General features: G+C 40.1%; 1 protein-coding gene across 4 annotated transcripts in view; it reads right to left on the reverse strand.

Moving 5' to 3' along the window:
• PUS10 (pseudouridine synthase 10) overlaps positions 1 to 18,218 on the reverse strand; it is a 73,449-nt gene that overhangs the window by 4,029 nt on the left and 51,202 nt on the right. For 3 of the 4 annotated variants that reach the window (XM_045446142.1, XM_045446143.1, XM_045446141.1), the window contains 5 exons: positions 12,204 to 12,260; positions 11,281 to 11,357; positions 11,132 to 11,187; positions 9,965 to 10,082; positions 2,948 to 3,090 (listed from right to left, as the gene is read on the reverse strand). In XM_045446142.1, coding sequence (XP_045302098.1) covers positions 2,948 to 3,090; positions 9,965 to 10,082; positions 11,132 to 11,187; positions 11,281 to 11,357; positions 12,204 to 12,260 — 451 coding nt within the window. Of the gene's footprint in view, positions 1 to 2,844; positions 3,091 to 9,964; positions 10,083 to 11,131; positions 11,188 to 11,280; positions 11,358 to 12,203; positions 12,261 to 18,218 lie in introns of all 4 variants that reach the window. The other variant, XR_006703480.1, reaches the window with a different exon arrangement.

Genomic DNA, 18,218 nt, shown 5'->3' on the forward strand with positions numbered 1-18,218 from the left:
CTCTGTCTCTGTCTCTCAAAAATAAATAAATGTTAAAAAAAAAAAAAAAAAAATTAAAGAAAAGAAGAAAAGAAGCTCTGGCAAACTGGTTCCCACCAGCCTGGAAGCCAACAGCAGGACTCAGTACTAAAAGTCATGACTTTCTTTTTTCTTTAGTTCACCTCCAAGTGCCAAAGTTTAGCTATGGAATTTTTTTTTTTAAGTTTTGTTTGTTTGTTTGTTTGTTTCAAGTAATCTCTACACTCAGTGTAGAGCTTGAAACCACAAACCCAAGATCAAGAGTCGCACGCTTCATTGACTGAGCAGGCCAGGCGACCCTGGATGTACATTTTTTTTTAAGTTTATTTATTTATTTTGAGAGAGAGTGTGTGTGCATGTGCATGCACACGAGCAGGGTAAGGGACAAAGAGAGAGGAGAGAGAGAATCCCAAGCAGGCTCTGTGCTGTCAATGCGAGCCCCAGGCGGGGCCTGAACTCACAAACTGTGAGATCATGACCTGAGCCAAAATCAAGAGTTGGACGCTTAACCGACTGAACCACCCAGGGGCCCATGGATATGGATTTTTTTAAGTTAACTGTAGTTCAATACTAAGTAAAACAAAACCTTAGCTATTTTTTCTCTGCCACAAATTCCATTTTGTCATCTTTTTGGCCTCATTTTTCAATAATGTCAGCTGGCATCTGCCAAATGATAAGTTTCCACAGGGTCACACACAGAGTAACCTCGATGATGGCTTTCCTGGTAATGTGACCCAGTGACACAATAGGAGTAGGATGGGAGGGACAATGAGAATATTAATTTAGTCTTGAGAAAGGTCCTTCAGAAGGATTATCAAAGGACCTAAGTTCTTGTTTGCAACTGTTGCATGGTTAACAAGAGAATTAGGTTAATTCTTCTTTTAAAGGGGAAATTTTGTGTTTCCCTCATAGGTCTTCGAATTTTGAAGTCAATGGTTAATCCTAGAATTACTTATTAAGATTATAGTAATATTCCTTATATAGGACTCTACTACAGGCTTGAAAATATTTATCTGAAAGATATAATTTTGCTAGCATTCAGTAAAAACTCATTTAGCGTTATGTTGTGTTCTATAAACCAGCACTTAGTATAAAAACTTGATGTAATTTGAATAGGAAAAGTAAGTTTATTCTTAGATGATAAAACACTTCCACCATTAACATGCTGATATGATGTCCTCACTTTCTGAAAGTTTATTCACTCTACTTTCACCAAATGTTTTGACTCAAGGATAAGACATATAATTATCTAGTAACTGCCTTCTTTACTAAATGCATAATTACACAACAGTTATAATTCTTTTTCTCTCACTTTCTTTAGAGAATGCTACTTCTGAGGAGCAATGATGAGGGGACATGACCAAAAAGCCCCAGAATAACCAACTGGAAGGGCCAGAATGTTCTTATTCATATCCAGAAGGATGAGGTATAAGTCAAATGAACTAGTTCAGTGTACTGAGCAACGTATGTGAAAAATCCACATACTTCTGTGTATAACCACATGGTATCTAAAGCTTTACCAAGTAGTCTTTCTTGGCTAATCCCTTAAATTCAGATACATGGCTAGTCCTAAAAACGTTTTAGTAAGATTGAAAAGATACTTGTTTCTTCAAAAGACCACTGCATTTCACCTGAGCACACTACACCTAAACTGGAATTAGGTAAAAAGAGTGGGAACAACAACAACAAAAAAGAAGTGATTTCTTTGACATTCCATCTACAGTAGGCAAATGTGCTCCAAACAACAGAATTATAAAGGTCTGCCTGCTGTCTTCTCAACAGATCAATCCCTCGATCTAAACCAAAAGTTGAAAAGATTTTAAGAGTAAATAACATACACCTATTTCACCTTTGCAAATTCTGGTTGCTTCTGGGATGTCAAGGGGCAGGGTGAGGGAGGAGGTTGGTGGGAAAAGAGAGACAGACTAATTACAGCAATATGGTGACAATGCTAGTTGGTGATTAAAATAACTTTTTTTTTTTTTGCCTTCGATCCATAAGTAGATCATTAGTTTTATTCTAGTTAAGTATTTTATCACTTCATACTATTGGATCACTAAATAATATAAAAACAAAAAACAGGGGTGCCTGGGTGGCTCAGTCGGTTGGGCGGCCGACTTCGGCTCAGGTCATGATCTCACGGTCTGTGAGTTCAAGCCCCGCGTCGGGCTCTGTGCTGACAGCTCAGAGCCTGGAGCCTGTTTCAGATTCTGTGTCTCCCTCTCTCTAACCCTCCCCTGTTCATGATCTGTCTCTCCCTGTCTCAAAAATAAATAAAAAAATGTTAAAAATAAATTAAAAAAAAAAAAACACACAAATATTAGGACCACTTTTGAAAAGTCAACTAGAGCTAGGACTAAGGCAACTGCCAGATGTATTTTAACCAGCAGCTCAGGGTTAATACAAAACCATACAAGGCAGAGCCCAATATGAAGAAGTGATCATTTGTGGACTGTTCTCTTGTTTTGGGCCAGTGGGCAAATAAAGTGTAGATCAGTATGTTAAGTAGGGCCACTCCCATCTACTATCAGTGTTTAATAATCTGGGGCAAGTGCTCCAAATACTGAAAGGACCCAAATGTCGTTATGAAAACGCGACTTGCAAAATGTTATGAAGACACAAATCAATAAATGAATCAATCAGAACTGTTTCCCGAGTACTTACTATGCAGTGGGCATTGTGTGAGACACTGTGACTATTTTAAGGTTCACACTCTATTGGCTGCTGACTCATGGTTTAAAAAGTCATTTTGAAAAATACAAATTAAATGGGACCCCCCACACACACACCCCCCAAAACAGAATTTTTCTCCAACCTAATCCTTACCCTAATTGTTCCTAGATCAAGTTGAACCTATCTTCTGGGGCAGCGTGAACTCTTCCACTAAGGTTCTGCTTAGATTACTGCTGGGCGAAAGGCGAAAGGATACGTGCCGGCTTGAGTCTTCAGGTAGAGGTGGAAGTGATGTTCATCCACATAGCGCGTCTCCATGGAGTGAATGATGCGAGTTCTCACAGCCAAGGGCCTCCGATGCAGGACTCGGAGGGGTGTTTTCTGGTCAATCTTTAAGTCCTAGAGGAGGATATGTTACACAACCATGGAGTCAGCTTTGCTCCCAGGGCACCCGGGGAAGCCCGTCTCAGTGTCTCCTTTGTCATCCATGGCTCACCACAGAGGTCTTCTTTGGTGGACCCCATCTATCACTGTCAGGGTAGATACTGGTACTATAATAAATCGTACCTCCAAAGGTTCAGGCTCTGTGGAACTTCTCATAACCTAGTCCATAGTAACTCATTTTCTGGGCCTCCGTATGCCATTAAAAAAGGATTTGGATGGGGCACCTGGGTGGTTCAGTCAGTTAAGACTCCAACTCTTGATTTCCGATTTTGGTCATGATCTCACAGTTGGTGGGATCTAGACCCACGTTGGGCTCTGTGTTGACAGCTTGGAGCCGGCTGAGAATTCTCTCTCTCTTTGTCTCTCTTTCTGCCCCTCCCCTGCTTGTGTGCACTTGTGCTCTGTCTCTCAAAAATAAATGAATAAACATTTTTTTTAAAGGCTTTGAAGTAAATGATCCCCAAGATCTCTTTTACTCTAATATTTAACAAATTGATTAGGACCCCAGAGTTCTAGTCTATCCTTTACTTTAACAGAGCTCTTCTAGAAGATCTGTTCTTACCTTTTTTTTCCCCTGACCCAACAGATGATTTAACAGTGGGGTGAATGGCTGAGGTGAGAAATGGCTTTCTGTAGAAGGTGAGACCTTGGCATCACTTGTGTGTATGGGCAGTGTGCAAGTTTGAAGGACAACCATATACCTACTCACTAGGTTATTTTTTTTGGTTATATGAAAAGATGTATCTGGAAAATTAAGTTACATCACTGTTTAGGGTAGTATTTTCAATATAATAACTACAAAGAAGTGTGTACAATAAATCAAGACCTCTCAGTATTTGTAAGCCCAGTTCAAGTTACTTGAGAATAACAATACTACATGCTTTTGACAATTTAGATTTTTTAGGGGCACAGCCTTGTTTTTCTTCAGAGATTTCCTTTTGTCACAAGACATAAAATAAGAAATAGAGATTAAAATTGTAAAAGGTCAACTAATTCTAAGTTTTAAAAATAGATATTGGATATAATCAGAATTGTAGATTCATGAGAACTTTGAATCCTCTGCCATTTCTTGTTGGAACAACTCCTTCCTAATTTATACGACTTGGGAGTGCCTGAAGCCATGCTAAGAGAACAAAGATTTCTGTCTGGTCTCCCCTCTATCAAGTTTTCCACCCAGAAAGAAAGAGCAAGTTCTGACAAAGACTACACTTGAAATGGTGTGACTGTTTTGATCATAGCAGTGAGTCAATGGCCCCTCCTAACTTGTAGGTTTTATGATTCCATAATTCTTTGATTTAGAAGCATGTTGTTCTGCTGAGATACGCTGTCTACATAAGGTCTGACATTTCTCTGGCCAAAGAGACAAAAAAAAGGACATGGCTGAACTGTTAAGGAATCTGTACAGATACAGCCTTCACTGTAGAATACAGAAATAACTGGCCTTTAAATGAGTGACTAAGGAATGCTCCTCTCCCTGTACTAGTACTCACTCCCAGTCCTAGTCAATGGAAGTACTGACTGAGCTGGGAGACCCACCACTGCTTCCAATATAACACTCGTTCAGCACACACTCCTGTGTGTTTTTTGTCTGCTTGTTTTCAGTAGACAAAAGGAAACTATTTATTTTAACATTGCATTCTTCTGGCCCCATTCTGATGAATTTTCAGAAATACAGACACATACGCAAACAACTTTTTTTTTTCCTTAGAAATAGAATACTCTTAAAAAAGAAGAGACAACAGACTTCAAGCTGTATTAGAAAGCTGTAATCATCAAGACAGTATGGTACTGGCACAAGAACAGACACTCAGATCAATGGAACAGAATAGAGAACCCTGAAATGGACACACAAACGTATGGCCAACTAATCTTTGACAAAGCAGGAAAGAATATCCAGTGGAATAAAGACAGTCTCTTCAGCAAGTGGTGCTGGGAAAACTGGACAGCGACACGCAGAAGAACGAACCTGGGCCACTTTCTTACACCATACACAAAAAATAAACTCAAAATGGATGAAAGACCTAAATGTAAGACAGGAAGCCATCAAAATCCTTGAGGAGAAAACAGGCAAAAACCTCTCTGATCTTGGCCGCAGCAACTTCTTACTCAACAAGTCTTCGGAGGCAAGGGAAACAAAGCAAACATGAACTACTGGGACCTCATCAAAAGAAAAAGCTTCTGGACAGCGAAGGAAACAATCAGCAAAACTAAAAGGCAACTGACGGGATGGGAGAAGATATTTGCAAATGAATATCAGATAAAGGCTTGGTATCCAAAATCTATAAAGAACCTATCAAACTCAACACCCAAAAAACAAATAATCCAGTAAGAAATAGGCAAAAGACATGAATAGACACTTCTCCAAAGAAGACATCCAGATGGCCAACCGACACATGAAAAAATGCTCAACATCACTCATCATCAGGGAAATACCAATCAAAACCACAATGAGATACCACCTCCCACCTGTCAGAATGGCTAACACGAACAACTCAGGCAACAACAGATGTTGGTGAGGATGAGGAGAAAGAGGATCTCTTTTGCATTACTGGTGGGAATGCAAGCTGGTGCAGCCACTCTGGAAAACAGTATGGAGGTTCCTCAAAAAATTAAAAATAAAACTACCCTACGACCCAGCAATTGCACTACTAGGTATTTATCCAAGGGATACAGGGATGCTGTTTTGAAGGGACACACGCACCCCAATGTTTACAGCAACACTATCAACAATAGCCAAAATATGGAAAGAGCGAAACTGTCCATCAATGGATAAATGGATAAAGAAGATGTGGTATATATATACAATGTAGTATTACTCAGCAATCAAAAAGAATGAAATCTTGCCATTTGCAACTACATGGATGGAACTAGAGGGTATTATGCTAAGTGAAATTAGTCAGTCAGACAAAGACAAATATATGACTTCGCTCATATGAGGACTTTAAGACACAGAACAGATGAACACAAGGGAAGGGAAGCAAAAACAATATAAAAACAGGGAGGGGGACAAAACATAATATGGAGAACAAACAGAGAGTTACTGGAGGGGTTGGGGGGGATGGGCTAAATGGGTGAGGGGCATTAAGGAATCTACTTCTGAAATCACTGTTGCACTATATGCTAACTAACTTGGATGTAAATTTTTAAAAATAAATAAATAAATACATAAATAAATAAATAAATAAATAAATGTGAAAAAACAAAAAAGAAGAGACAGTAAATTTGAAGTGACTTTTTCTCAAAATGGGGTAGTAACTCAGTTTTTCTATTTTTTTTTTTAATGTTTATTTATTTTTGAGAGAGAGATAGCAAGAGCAGGGGAGGGGCAGAGAGAGGGAGACAGAGGATCCAAAGCAGGCTCTGTACTGACAGCAGAGAGCTCAAACTCATGAACTATAAGATCATGACTTGAGCTGAACTCAGAACCTCAACCAACTGAGCCACCCAGATGCCCCTCAGTTTTTCTATTCTTGATGACAATAGGAATATTTGAAAATAGTTTTAACCCCAACACAAAAAAATTATTAGAAGTCAGCTAGTCCCATCAGTCCATTTGAGCTATGAACCATTAAAATAGACCCTTTCATTGCTTACTCTGTACCTACAAAAATTATCTTTCACATTATTCAGCATTATTTCTGAATTAGCTGTGAATAGGGCTACCTTCAAACTATGAATGCATTTTTTTTTAAGTAATCTCTATACCCAACATGGGGCTTGAACTCACGACCCCAAGATCAAGAGTCACATGTTCTACCAACTGAGCCATCCAGGTGCCCCAAATCTATTTTTCAAATGAGTTCATGGTCCCCTCAGAATTCTGAATGACTTACATACGTGGTGAAATAGTGGTTTAGAAATTTGTTTTCCAATCTTAAGAATATCTGTCTAGAGTTAAACTATCATTCTAAAGGCTGCAGATAATGGGCTAAAAACCAAACGGCTTTTGATATAGACTCATGGAACATAAGATCTGGAGGCCCACTGGGGGTGATCTAGTCAACACCCACCCCCGTGTTAGGGATGAACGTGTCTTAACAGGTGATTGATTCATACTATAAACATTATTCTGCACTTCACTTTCTTTCTCATAATGTCATGTGTGTTTCTGTAAGTCATAGGTGTAGACCTACTTCTATCCTTTTTTCCAACAATTTTAGGCATATATACACACAATAACATAAATGGGATCACATGCTGTTTTAGTTTTTTTTAATAACTTTATAATATTCCAGGTTCCTCTGCCATTTCCTTTTTTTTTTAAATTTTTTTTTTTTTTAATTTTTTTTTTTTCAACGTTTATTTATTTTGGGGACAGAGAGAGACAGAGCATGAGTGGGGGAGGGGCAGAGAGAGAGGGAGACACAGAATCGGAAACAGGCTCCAGGCTCTGAGCCATCAGCCCAGAGCCTGACGCGGGGCTCGAACTCACGGACCGCGAGATCGTGACCTGGCTGAAGTCGGACGCTTAACCGACTGCGCCACCCAGGCGCCCCTAATGTTTATTTTTGAGAGAGACAGAGACAGAATGCGAGTGGGTTGGGGCAGAGAGAGAGGGAGGCACAGAATCAGAAGCAGGCTCCAGGCTCTGAGCTGTCATCACAGAGCCTGACGCAGGGCTCGAACTCACGAGCTGTGAGATCATGACCTGAGCCGAAGTCAGACGCTCAATCGACTGAGCCACCCAGGTGCCCCTGCCATTTTCTTTCTGAAGGAAGTTCACTTTGTTTCTAGCTGTGTTGTTGTTGATTTTGCCACTTTGAATAAAGTCAGTAAACATCTTTGTGCACAAATCCTTAAGCCCTGGAGTTTTATTTCTTCAGGACAGATTGCCAGTAGTGGAAGTGCTGGGTAGAAGACGAATACGTTTTTAATTTTTATAATCACTGCTACATTATTTTCCAAAAAAGGCTAAACACTTTACATTTCTACTGACAAAGTATGCAACTAGTCTTCTCCATGCCAACCAATAGGTGCTAGTCTCAGAGGACTAAAGTGATGTCTTATTGTTACTTTAATCCAAAGTGGAACGTCTTTTCAGATGATCCTTGGCCATATGCAGTTGCTCTTTTTCAGCTGCTTGATCCTTTGTCTATTTTTCTCTATTGGGTGTTTGCATTTTTCATAAGTAGAAATCCTATTTATGGTATCTTTTGCCACATGATTTGTTTTCTACATAGTTGCATATATGTGTATACAGAAACACACACTCATGTATATGTTTTAATGTTTATTTATTTTTGAGGGAGAGAGACAGAGCATGAGCAGGGGAAAGGCAGAAAGAGAGGGAGACACAGAATCTGAAGCAGGCTCCAGGCTCTGAGCTATCAGCACAGAGCCCGACATGGGGCTCAAACTCACGAACCATGAGATCATGACCTGAGCCCAAGTCAGATGCTTAACCGACTGAGCCACCGAGGCACCCTTCTCATGTGTATGTTTAAATCACAATGTATCACCCAATAAATACTCTTATAGTTTGTTTTCTTCCCCTGAGCATTTATCAGGAACATTTTCCTTGTCAATAGTCATCTACCACATAATTTCTAACAGCTGGTTAGCAGTAGTCCATCATACAGATAAACCATAAGATGAAGTCTGTCTCCTCTAGTAGGTCATCTAGATTATTACAAAATATTGCCCATTTTAACAACGTTGTGATAACTATACAGACCTCTATATCCATTTATGCTCATTCCTTGCATTTGAGAGTAAATTATCCTTACAGGAAGAGATGGGGATAGGTGGGAAGAAACATGCAAAGGAACAGGCAGACCCTCTGCAGTGCCATATGCTCATGTGAAGGAAAACCTAGCACATGCCAAAATTTGTGCTGTACATATATTATCCTTCTTAAAAATTTATAACATGTTGGGGTGCCTGAGTGGCTCAGTTGGTTAAGAATCCGACTTCAGGGGCGCCTGGGTGGCACAGTCGGTTGAGCGTCCGACTTCAGCCAGGTCACGATCTCGCGGTCCGTGAGTTCGAGCCCCGCGTCGGGCTCTGGGCTGATGGCTCAGAGCCTGGAGCCTGTTTCCGATTCTGTGTCTCCCTCTCTCTCTGCCCCTCCCCCGTTCATGCTCTGTCTCTCTCTGTCCCAAAAATAAATAAACGTTGAAAAAAAAAAAAAAATTAAAAAAAAAAAAAAAAAAAAAAGAATCCGACTTCAGCTCAGGTTGTGATCTCACAATTCATGGGTTTGAGCCCCGTGTCGGGCTGTGTGCTGACAGCTTGGAGCCTGGAGCCTGCTTCAGATTCTGTCTCCCCCTCTCTCTGCCCCTCCCCCACTTCCATTCTGTCTCTCTCTCTCTCCCTCAAAAATAAACATTAAGACAAATTTATAACATATTTTATTTATACACTTTATCTTAGCATCAATTCTATTAGACAATTCTATTTCGTATTTCCTTTCTACGGATGGCCAAATATAATAATAGCATTGCTCACGTTTTCTATGTACCAGATACTGTTCTAAGTGCTTCACATGACAACTCATTTCATTCTTCTAATTCTACAGATGAAGGAAACAAAGCATAAAGAAGCCAAGCAATGCGTCCAAAGTCACACAACTAGGAAATGCAGATTCAGGATTTGCAGCCAAGCAATCTGTGCCCAGAGGCAGGATCTCAATCACTAGCAATGCTGCCTCTCAAACAGGTTCGATGAATCGCCCAGTCATTCAACCAGTAAATGGCAATGTCAGGATTTGAAAGCAGGTCTCACATTCCCCCAAGCCCATGCTTTATGACTTGCTACTAACAATCTAAAAGACAAAGAAATATTTTATAGGCAATCAGAAAAAAAAAAAAAAAATAGAGCATTTAACTACCTTTATGTCATTTAGGAATTCAATGTCTTTTTTCTGTATGGCTTTATTTGTCCATATTAAGGCACTGTAGGATTTGGTCTTTTCTTCTTCACCTTCTTTCATATGTCCTATTGCCTCTCTAAACAAAAACAAGAAAAGAAAGTTTGTCTAAACACACAAAATACACTTAAGCCTTGCCCCAACTTCCCTTTCTTCAAAAATAGCTTTATCGAGATAAAATTTACATACAATTCCCATTTTAACTGTACGATTCAGTGATTTTTAGCATGTTTAGAGAGTTGTGTAGCTATCACCATAATCTAATTTTAGAATACTTCATCACCCCAAAAAAGAAACTCCATCCCTATTTGCATTTGCTTCCCATTTCCTGTTTCCCCTAGCCCTTAGCAACCACTAATTGACTTTGTCTCCATAGATTTCCCTACTCTGAATATTTCATATAAAATGGAAGCATACAATACGTGGTGTGTGGTGTCTGGTTTCTTTTACTTCATAATCTTTTCAAGGTTCATCATGTTGGTGCATGTATCAGTACTTTATTCCTTTTTATTATCGAATAATATTCTGTTGTATGGAAATACCATATGTTACCCATGGACATTTGGGTTGTTTCTACTTTTTTGCTATTATGAATAATGCTACTATGAACATTCATGAGCAAGTCTTTGTGTGGATGTACATTTTCATTTCTTGTGGGTATATATCTAGAAGTGGAGTTGCTGGGCCATAATGGTAACTCTACATTTGACCTTTTGACAAACTGCCAACTGTCTTCCAAAGTGGCCACACATAATTTCGCAGCAATTTCTTAGGGTTCCCATTTCTCTACATCTTTGCCAGCATTTGTTTTTTTCTGTCTTTTTGATTATAGCCATCCTAGTGAGCCACCCTAGTGAGAGTAAAGTGGGATATCATTGACATTTTGACTTGTCCTTCCCTAATGGCAAATGATATTGAGCATTTTTTTTTCATGTATTCATGCATAAACATAATATCCTCTTTGGAGAAATGTCCACTTAATCATCTTCCCCATTTTTAATTGGGTTGCTTTCGTATTACTGAGTTGTAAGAGTTCTTTATATGTTCTGGATACAATTCCCTTAACAGATACATGACCTACAACCAAAACTTCCATTTTGAGTTCGTCTCCAGTGAGTCTACCCTTACCTTGTGACAAGCTGCAAGTCACGGACTTGGATTTTGTTAGACGAATTATTAATTTTCTGTAGTAGCAGAAAAAGAAAAAAAATTAGCAACTCTAGTTCAGTTACAGAGTTGCAGAAACATGACGATTTCCATGTCATGAAGTGGTTTACCTGCTGAAGTTCCTTAATTTCTTGTGAAGTGAAATGTACTCTATGAGGATTCACCAGCTCAATTGCAAAGGGCCTTCCTGGCAGCACACACCCCGTCATGAAACAGAAACGTGTTGATGGAGTTAACATTTGGGCCAATGCAAGAGGGTTAGGAGGTGTGAAAAAACGAGTTGAGCTCTAGAGGACTGAAAGTTTAGTGACATGACTACATCTGGGAGAGGGAAGAATGTGTGAAAAGAATCAAGGGGCTTTTTGGGGGGCTGCTAAACCCCAGGACAGGCAACATGTGAAAATGACTGCTTTCCCAAAAGTCCATGAACAAGCCTGTGTTAATTACAAAATAAAATCCAAACAACTGCTAATTGATTTGGTTACACAAAGGTAACATTATTACACACAGCAATGCCCAGGTATACCAAGCTGAAATCCATCCTCCTAGCCTAATCCACTAGTGAAATGGAAAAGCTGTGATTCCATAAGGGGAAGGGACTATTAACTCTCAGCATCTTTCTTGTAATGCAACAATGCAAAATGAGAGAAATGAAGGCTAAGAGAACAGAATCACTTTTTAAATGAAGATGTGCATTTTGAAAACTGTACTGGTACTGCTGAAATGTTATCAAATGGAACAATTAATAATCAAACTTTTGGAAAAACTTGGTTACCACCTTGTTAATGCACATAAAATTCCCTTAGAACCTATAGGTATGCAATAAGGATGGCTTCTGAACACATGATTCCTGTTAAGACATAATCATATAATTTATAAAGGTAGCTCCATAATTCGCAAAGCCTCCTCACAGGGAGAAGCTCTGGGCTTTGCCCACTTTGGTTTTAACTGAGCAACTACAGTGAACCTGCTGTCTGAGAAGGGTGACAGTCTAAAAGTTAGTTCTAGTCAAGTGATGCTGTTGCAATCTTACCATTTCCTAATGTTCTCACATCTACATCTTCTCTTCCAGAGGAGGAAAAATTAAAACCTTTGCAAAGGAGATAAAGAAAAATAATCAGAAACATAATAGCCCTAAGACTTTCATTCCCACCCGTTGGTAGAAACCCCATTTGTCTGAAATAATCTACAGGAGAACTCCAAGGGATAGTCGCCATCCCACCTCTAATCCCAATCTCTAACAAAAATAGCAATGATAAGAAGTACCATTTATTGAGCACCTATATGCTGGGCACTGAGCTAACATTTTGCATACATTATTTCATTTAAACCTTATTAGAACTTTATGATGTAGGTATTAAATAAAAGAATACCAAGCTTCTAAAAGGATAAGTACTTTTATCAAGGTCGCATGATTAAATGGCAGACAGAGCTAGACATTTCTGATATCAAAGCCAGACCTTAACTATCACCTTATGCCACCATCCCATGGGAGACCAGAGGCAGAGCATTTTTTAGAGCAAGGCTCCACAACAACCCTGGTCACAAGCTTACGGTGAAAAATCTGTCATTTTCCTTTTTTTTTTTTTTTCTTGAAACAAAACAAAGCAAAATCATTTATTTGAGAATTAAACTCTATGAAAGGAAGAGGAGTGGGGGGGAAAGGGTTTAAAAGTAAATTCTTTGTATCAAGCAAAGCCTAAGCTGGGACCACAACAAAACTAGTGTTCATTCTAAGATAAATGGATCATCCTAGACTAAAAGCTGCAAATATCAGAATGGGAAATGGTGTAAAAAAAGGTGGGGGTGGGGCAGCTGTTGCATCATAACTTTCTTAGATACAAAACTGACAATTTCACCATCATTGCCATAGCAAACATTACCACAGGCAGGCATTATTCTAAATTTTTCATAGATGTTAACACTATAAGGTAGGTACTATCATTATCCTCATTTTACTTACAAGGAAAATGACCCAGACAGGATAGGTAACTTGCCTAAGATCACATTACTGGTAAGTGGTAGGGCCAGGATTTGAACCAAGTGGTCTGACTCCATCCAGAGTCTCTTAACCACTGTCTATACAACACCACCAAGAGATAGGCAGAAGAGTTCAGACTCATGCCCACAGGGAAAGCAAGACTGGTCTTCTTGGATCAGGGATTAGAAAAGGCTGGGACGTTTGGAGAACTCTGGTCAGTCATTAGAGTTTGGTAAAGTTTAAGATCTCTGAACACATATATATATTAGAGGCTCTACAAGGCACTGTGTACAAGGCACTGTGCTAGACACAGGGGAGATAAACAATATGGACACGGTCCTTATCCTCACAGGGCTTACTGTTTGTGGAGGGATAGGGACTGTAATATAGTGGGTAGGGCTACGACAGGAAGCACATAGCATTATGAGCACATACAGCACTGAGAGCACAGTTGCAACATGAGCTATGAGATTTGTATTTATTCCTCAGTGGTCCAGCTACTTCAGAGAGCACAAGATGAGGAAGAACAAGATAGCCGGAAAGAGCAAATGGGAAAGGCGGAATGGTGAACACCATTTAGACAGCCACTTTCTTCCCAGGAAAGAGTCTATATGTAAAGGTCCCATGTAGATTTTAGAAAAAGGAAGGTTAAAAGGCTTGGAAAGGCCTATGAAAACTACACTGAAGATTAGCCCTCTTTTTGAAGATACTTAGCTGTGAAGAAAGTAGGATTTCACCCTTTCCTCATGTCTAAGAGATCCCTTTGGCAAGCCAAGATCAACACTTTAGGGAACATAGGTTCTGAACTATTGTTTGACACGTACTGTCAGGGTAAAGTGGGCTCCTCTCTCCCACAGGGCCCAAAGCTATGGGTCTCATAGAGAGGAGTAACCCAGTACTGGTTAGGTAAGGGCCAGACAGCCAAGGTAGGACTAGAATTTAAGCTGAATTTAGGCTCAGAAATCTGGGTAAATTGAGGCACCTGTATGGCTCAGTCAGTTGAGCATCCAACTCTTGATTTTGAGTCATGTCATGATCTCGTTCATGGTATCAAGCCCCACGTTGAGCTCTGCACTGGCAATGTGGAGGTCTTTTTTTTTTTTTTTTTTAATTTATTTATTATTGAGAAACAGAGACAGAGCACAAGCATGGGCGGGGCAGAGAGAAGGGGAGACACAAAATCTGAAGCAGGCTACAGGCTCTGAGCTGTCAGCACAGAGCCCGACGCAGAGCTCAAACTCACAAACCGCGAGATCATGACCTGAGCCAGGGTCAAACGCTTAACCGACTGAGCCACCCAGGTGTTCCAGGTGTCCAGGTCTTGATCTCAGGGTCGTGAATTCAAGCCCCATGTTGGGATCCACACTTAAAAAATAAATATAAATAATAAATAAAAATAAAAAGAAGCCTGGATAACTTGTGCTGCGTTAATACCTAAGAACTGGCCAAGTAAGCAGCTATGAGAGCCACAGGGTCAGGCTTTTCTTGAGGTAGAGAATCAAGGCCAGGCAAGGAATAGGATTCTGTGGACCATTGAGTCCCAAAGAACCCTCCACTCCATGTTTAGACTCCATTGTTAATAAAACCCATGGTAACATCAGTAGCTTCTAGACAGACTCAACAGACTCAAGAGTAGCACTAACTAGGGGTGGATAGCTAAATGGGGAATTCAGAATGGCATCTGGGAAGCTGAAAGATACTGACTCCCTGGGGCTGTGATCTGTCTTATACCTGCCCACCTCCATCTCCAAACCAGCCATAATGTCAGGGAACCAGAGGATCCACAGTGACTGAGCCATAACCTGTGACTGATGGGGGAGAAGGGAAAGAACGGGACACAGAGAGGTAAGTCGAACAGTGACAGCTAAATCAGACCAGAAATCTCCAATTCATAAATTAGCCCATAAAATTTCAACAAATTCCAGAGGTGTAGGATCCCAAGCTAGGCCCTTGGGAAGTCCAGAGAAACATTAAATCCAGACAAAGGAAGAAGCGATTATTTATTATATCTTTTAGGAAAATATCTCAAATTTGGACAATACATTCAGAAATATTTTTGGGAGTGGCACGCCTGGATGGCTCAGTCAGTTAAGCATCAGAATCTTGATTTTGGCTCAGGTCATGATCCTAGGGTTGTGGGATTGAGCCCCACGTAAGGCTCTGTGCTGAGCGTGGAGCACGCTTAAGATTCTCTCTCCCTCTCCTTCTGTCCCTCTCCCCTGCTTGCGTGCTCTTTCCTCCTTCCTTCTCTGCTCTAAAAATAAATAGATAGATAAGTACATGATAGAAAACTCACTTAAAAATACTTTTGGGGGTAACCTTTAAAACTTTATTCGTATGCAATTATGAATAATAGCTAACAACAAAAGGAAAAGGAGTTAAGTATTAACTCCTTAATACCTTAATACCTTAAGTATTAGGAAATACATGTTTAAAATTTGGGTGAGTTTTCATTTTTCTTTTTTTTTTAATTTTTTTAATTTTATTTTTTTTTGATGTTTATTTATTTTTGAAGGAGAGAGGCACAGCATGAGTGGGGGAAGTGCAGAGAGAGAGGGAGACACAGAATCCGAAGCAGGCTTCAGGCCCTGAGCTGTCAGCACAGAGCCCGACGCAGGCCTCGAACCCACAAACTGTGAGATCATGACCTGATCTCTGAGAGCTAAAGTCGGATGCTTAACTGACTGAGTGACTCAGGCGCCCGTTTTTAAAAAAAATTTTTTAAGTTGATTTATTTTGAAAGTGACATAGACAGCACAAGTGAGGGATGGGCAGAGAGAGAAGGAGAGAGAGAAAATCCCAAGCAGGCTCTGCACTGCCAGCACAGAGCCTGATGTGGGGTTCAAACCCACAAACTGAGATCATAACTTGAGCCGAAACCAAGAGTCAGACGCTCAACCGACTGAGCCATCCAGGCGTCCCTTCTTTTCTGTTTTTTTAAAGATTTTATTGTTAAGTAATCTCTACACCCAATCAATGTGGGGCTCAAAACTCAGACCTGAGATCAAGAGTTATATGCTTCACTGATTGGGTCAGACAGGTGCCCTGGTTGAGTTTTCTAAATTCACATTATGCCCTGTCTTATCCCCATAATCCTGTGAGTTCCTTTTGCTCAAAGGAACAGAAATTGTAAAAACAAAAACAAAACCAAGTGCAAGAATGATCAGGAACTATCAGCAGTTCAGCTAGTATGTAGTGGGTAGTGGCCCTCATACGCAGAACACACAGATGATGGAACTGAAAAATGGGCAGAGGCCAGATGATGAAGGCCTCAGAAGATCAAGTTCAATAGTTTAGATTTTATCCTGCATGTAGTCATTGACAAGTTTTCAGTAGGGAAATAACATGACAGATATTTATTCAATAAGTGAAATAGCAAATGTATTAGGGGAAAGTTTCTTAGACACAGTGACTTTGAGAGTGTCTCCAAGCTTACTACTCATTAACCAGGGGATTAGCAAATCGATAATATGATGTGCCAGTTTGAAGTGACTGAGAAATCTCCCATTTAGGGGAAGGGACCTTTATACGAGTAGCTAGACCGCCTCATATAATACCACTTATTTTCAAAGAGTTGTAAAACATAGAGGTACATCAGTCAGAACCATCTTCCCAGAGTTGTCACATGTTATCTGCAGAAATAATGAGTAATATATCTGAGATACACAGGTTTAGCAAATTGATGCTATCAATCAGGCATTTCTAACAACAGGTTTTATCCCCTGACAAGGAGCCAGTTAGCACCAAGGCCCAGAGGCCTGCTTTTTCTCAAGCAGCTCTCAATAAATTTCCTCAGGACACAATTACAGATGCTAAACACACAGTTTGCTTCATTTTCAGTTTGGGGACAATTTCCCGCCCTCAAATAGAAAATGAAACCAAGCTAACTTCATGAAAGATTGCAAGGGGGAAACATACATCTGTTTCAGAGCCTCCTGACGGCCCTCTTGGCAATGGGGCCTTCCTTGAGACCCAAATAATCAAAACTGAAAGTTTCTTGAATCATCTTATACAAAGAGAGTCAGGTGGCTCCAAAAAAGAGTTTGAAAGAAACTTTTTGTACTAAAGCTTAATTTTCACTTCTTTATAATTTGGATAAATCTTACAAGATACTGGGTATGTAGATATTAAGCAAGTAAAAGCTCATGGCAATATCCCAGAGTCCTTTTTTTTTTAAGTTTATTTATTTATTTTGAGAGAGAGAGAGAGAGACAGACAGACAGACAGAATACATGCACACACAAGCGGAGGAGGGGCAGAAGGAGAGGGAGAGAGAGAATCCCAAGCAGGCTCCACACTGTCACTACAGAGCCCTACATGGGGCTTGAACTCACAAACTGTGAGATCATGACCTGAGCCAAGATCAAGAGTTGGATACTTAACTGACTGAGCCACCCAGGTGCCACTTATCCCAGAGTCTTTACTGCTGAGATTTTGGAAAATGTTAGGTTGCTAGGTTAATTTCTTCTTTATTCAGTAAACAGTTCTTAAAGACCCTTAAAAAGAGAGTCCACCTACCTGATAGGCAACACATTATAAGAGGGATGTGTTTTAAAGTGCTTGTCTTCCTTCTTGACAAGCCAGAGAGGTGGAAGGAATAGCCATATCTCATCTCAATCATCTGCTTGCCATTCCTAAAGCAGTCTTGTCTCAAGGTTTTTCAGAGAGAAGAGTAGATATCTAGTTGCTTCCTCAAAAAAAGTGTTCTAATTATGCTAGGAGACCCACTTTAAAGTAAATCAATCATTGCTTATGGCCTACAGTTTTTCCTGTTGTACAACATGACTTCCTGCAATTGAAATCTTAGCCCCTTCCCTCTAGCCTAATCCTAGGTGAGATCACAGGCTCTATGTGGTCTGCGACCTGGCAGACCTACAGAGACAGAGAAAACCTAAGCCTGGCAGGATCTGACTCATCCCACAAACCTGGGCTCATTAATACCTGGAAAATTAAAATACAACACAACTCTCATGAAGTCTTCATGAACTGGTAGCTGTTGACCTGCTTTCTCTAGGCTTGAACTTTATCCCAGGACATTTTAGCAGTTAAGGTGGAAGCTAGACATTT

The sequence above is a fragment of the Leopardus geoffroyi genome, chromosome A3 (assembly GCF_018350155.1).
Source record: "Leopardus geoffroyi isolate Oge1 chromosome A3, O.geoffroyi_Oge1_pat1.0, whole genome shotgun sequence".
Taxonomy (NCBI): domain Eukaryota; kingdom Metazoa; phylum Chordata; class Mammalia; order Carnivora; family Felidae; genus Leopardus; species Leopardus geoffroyi.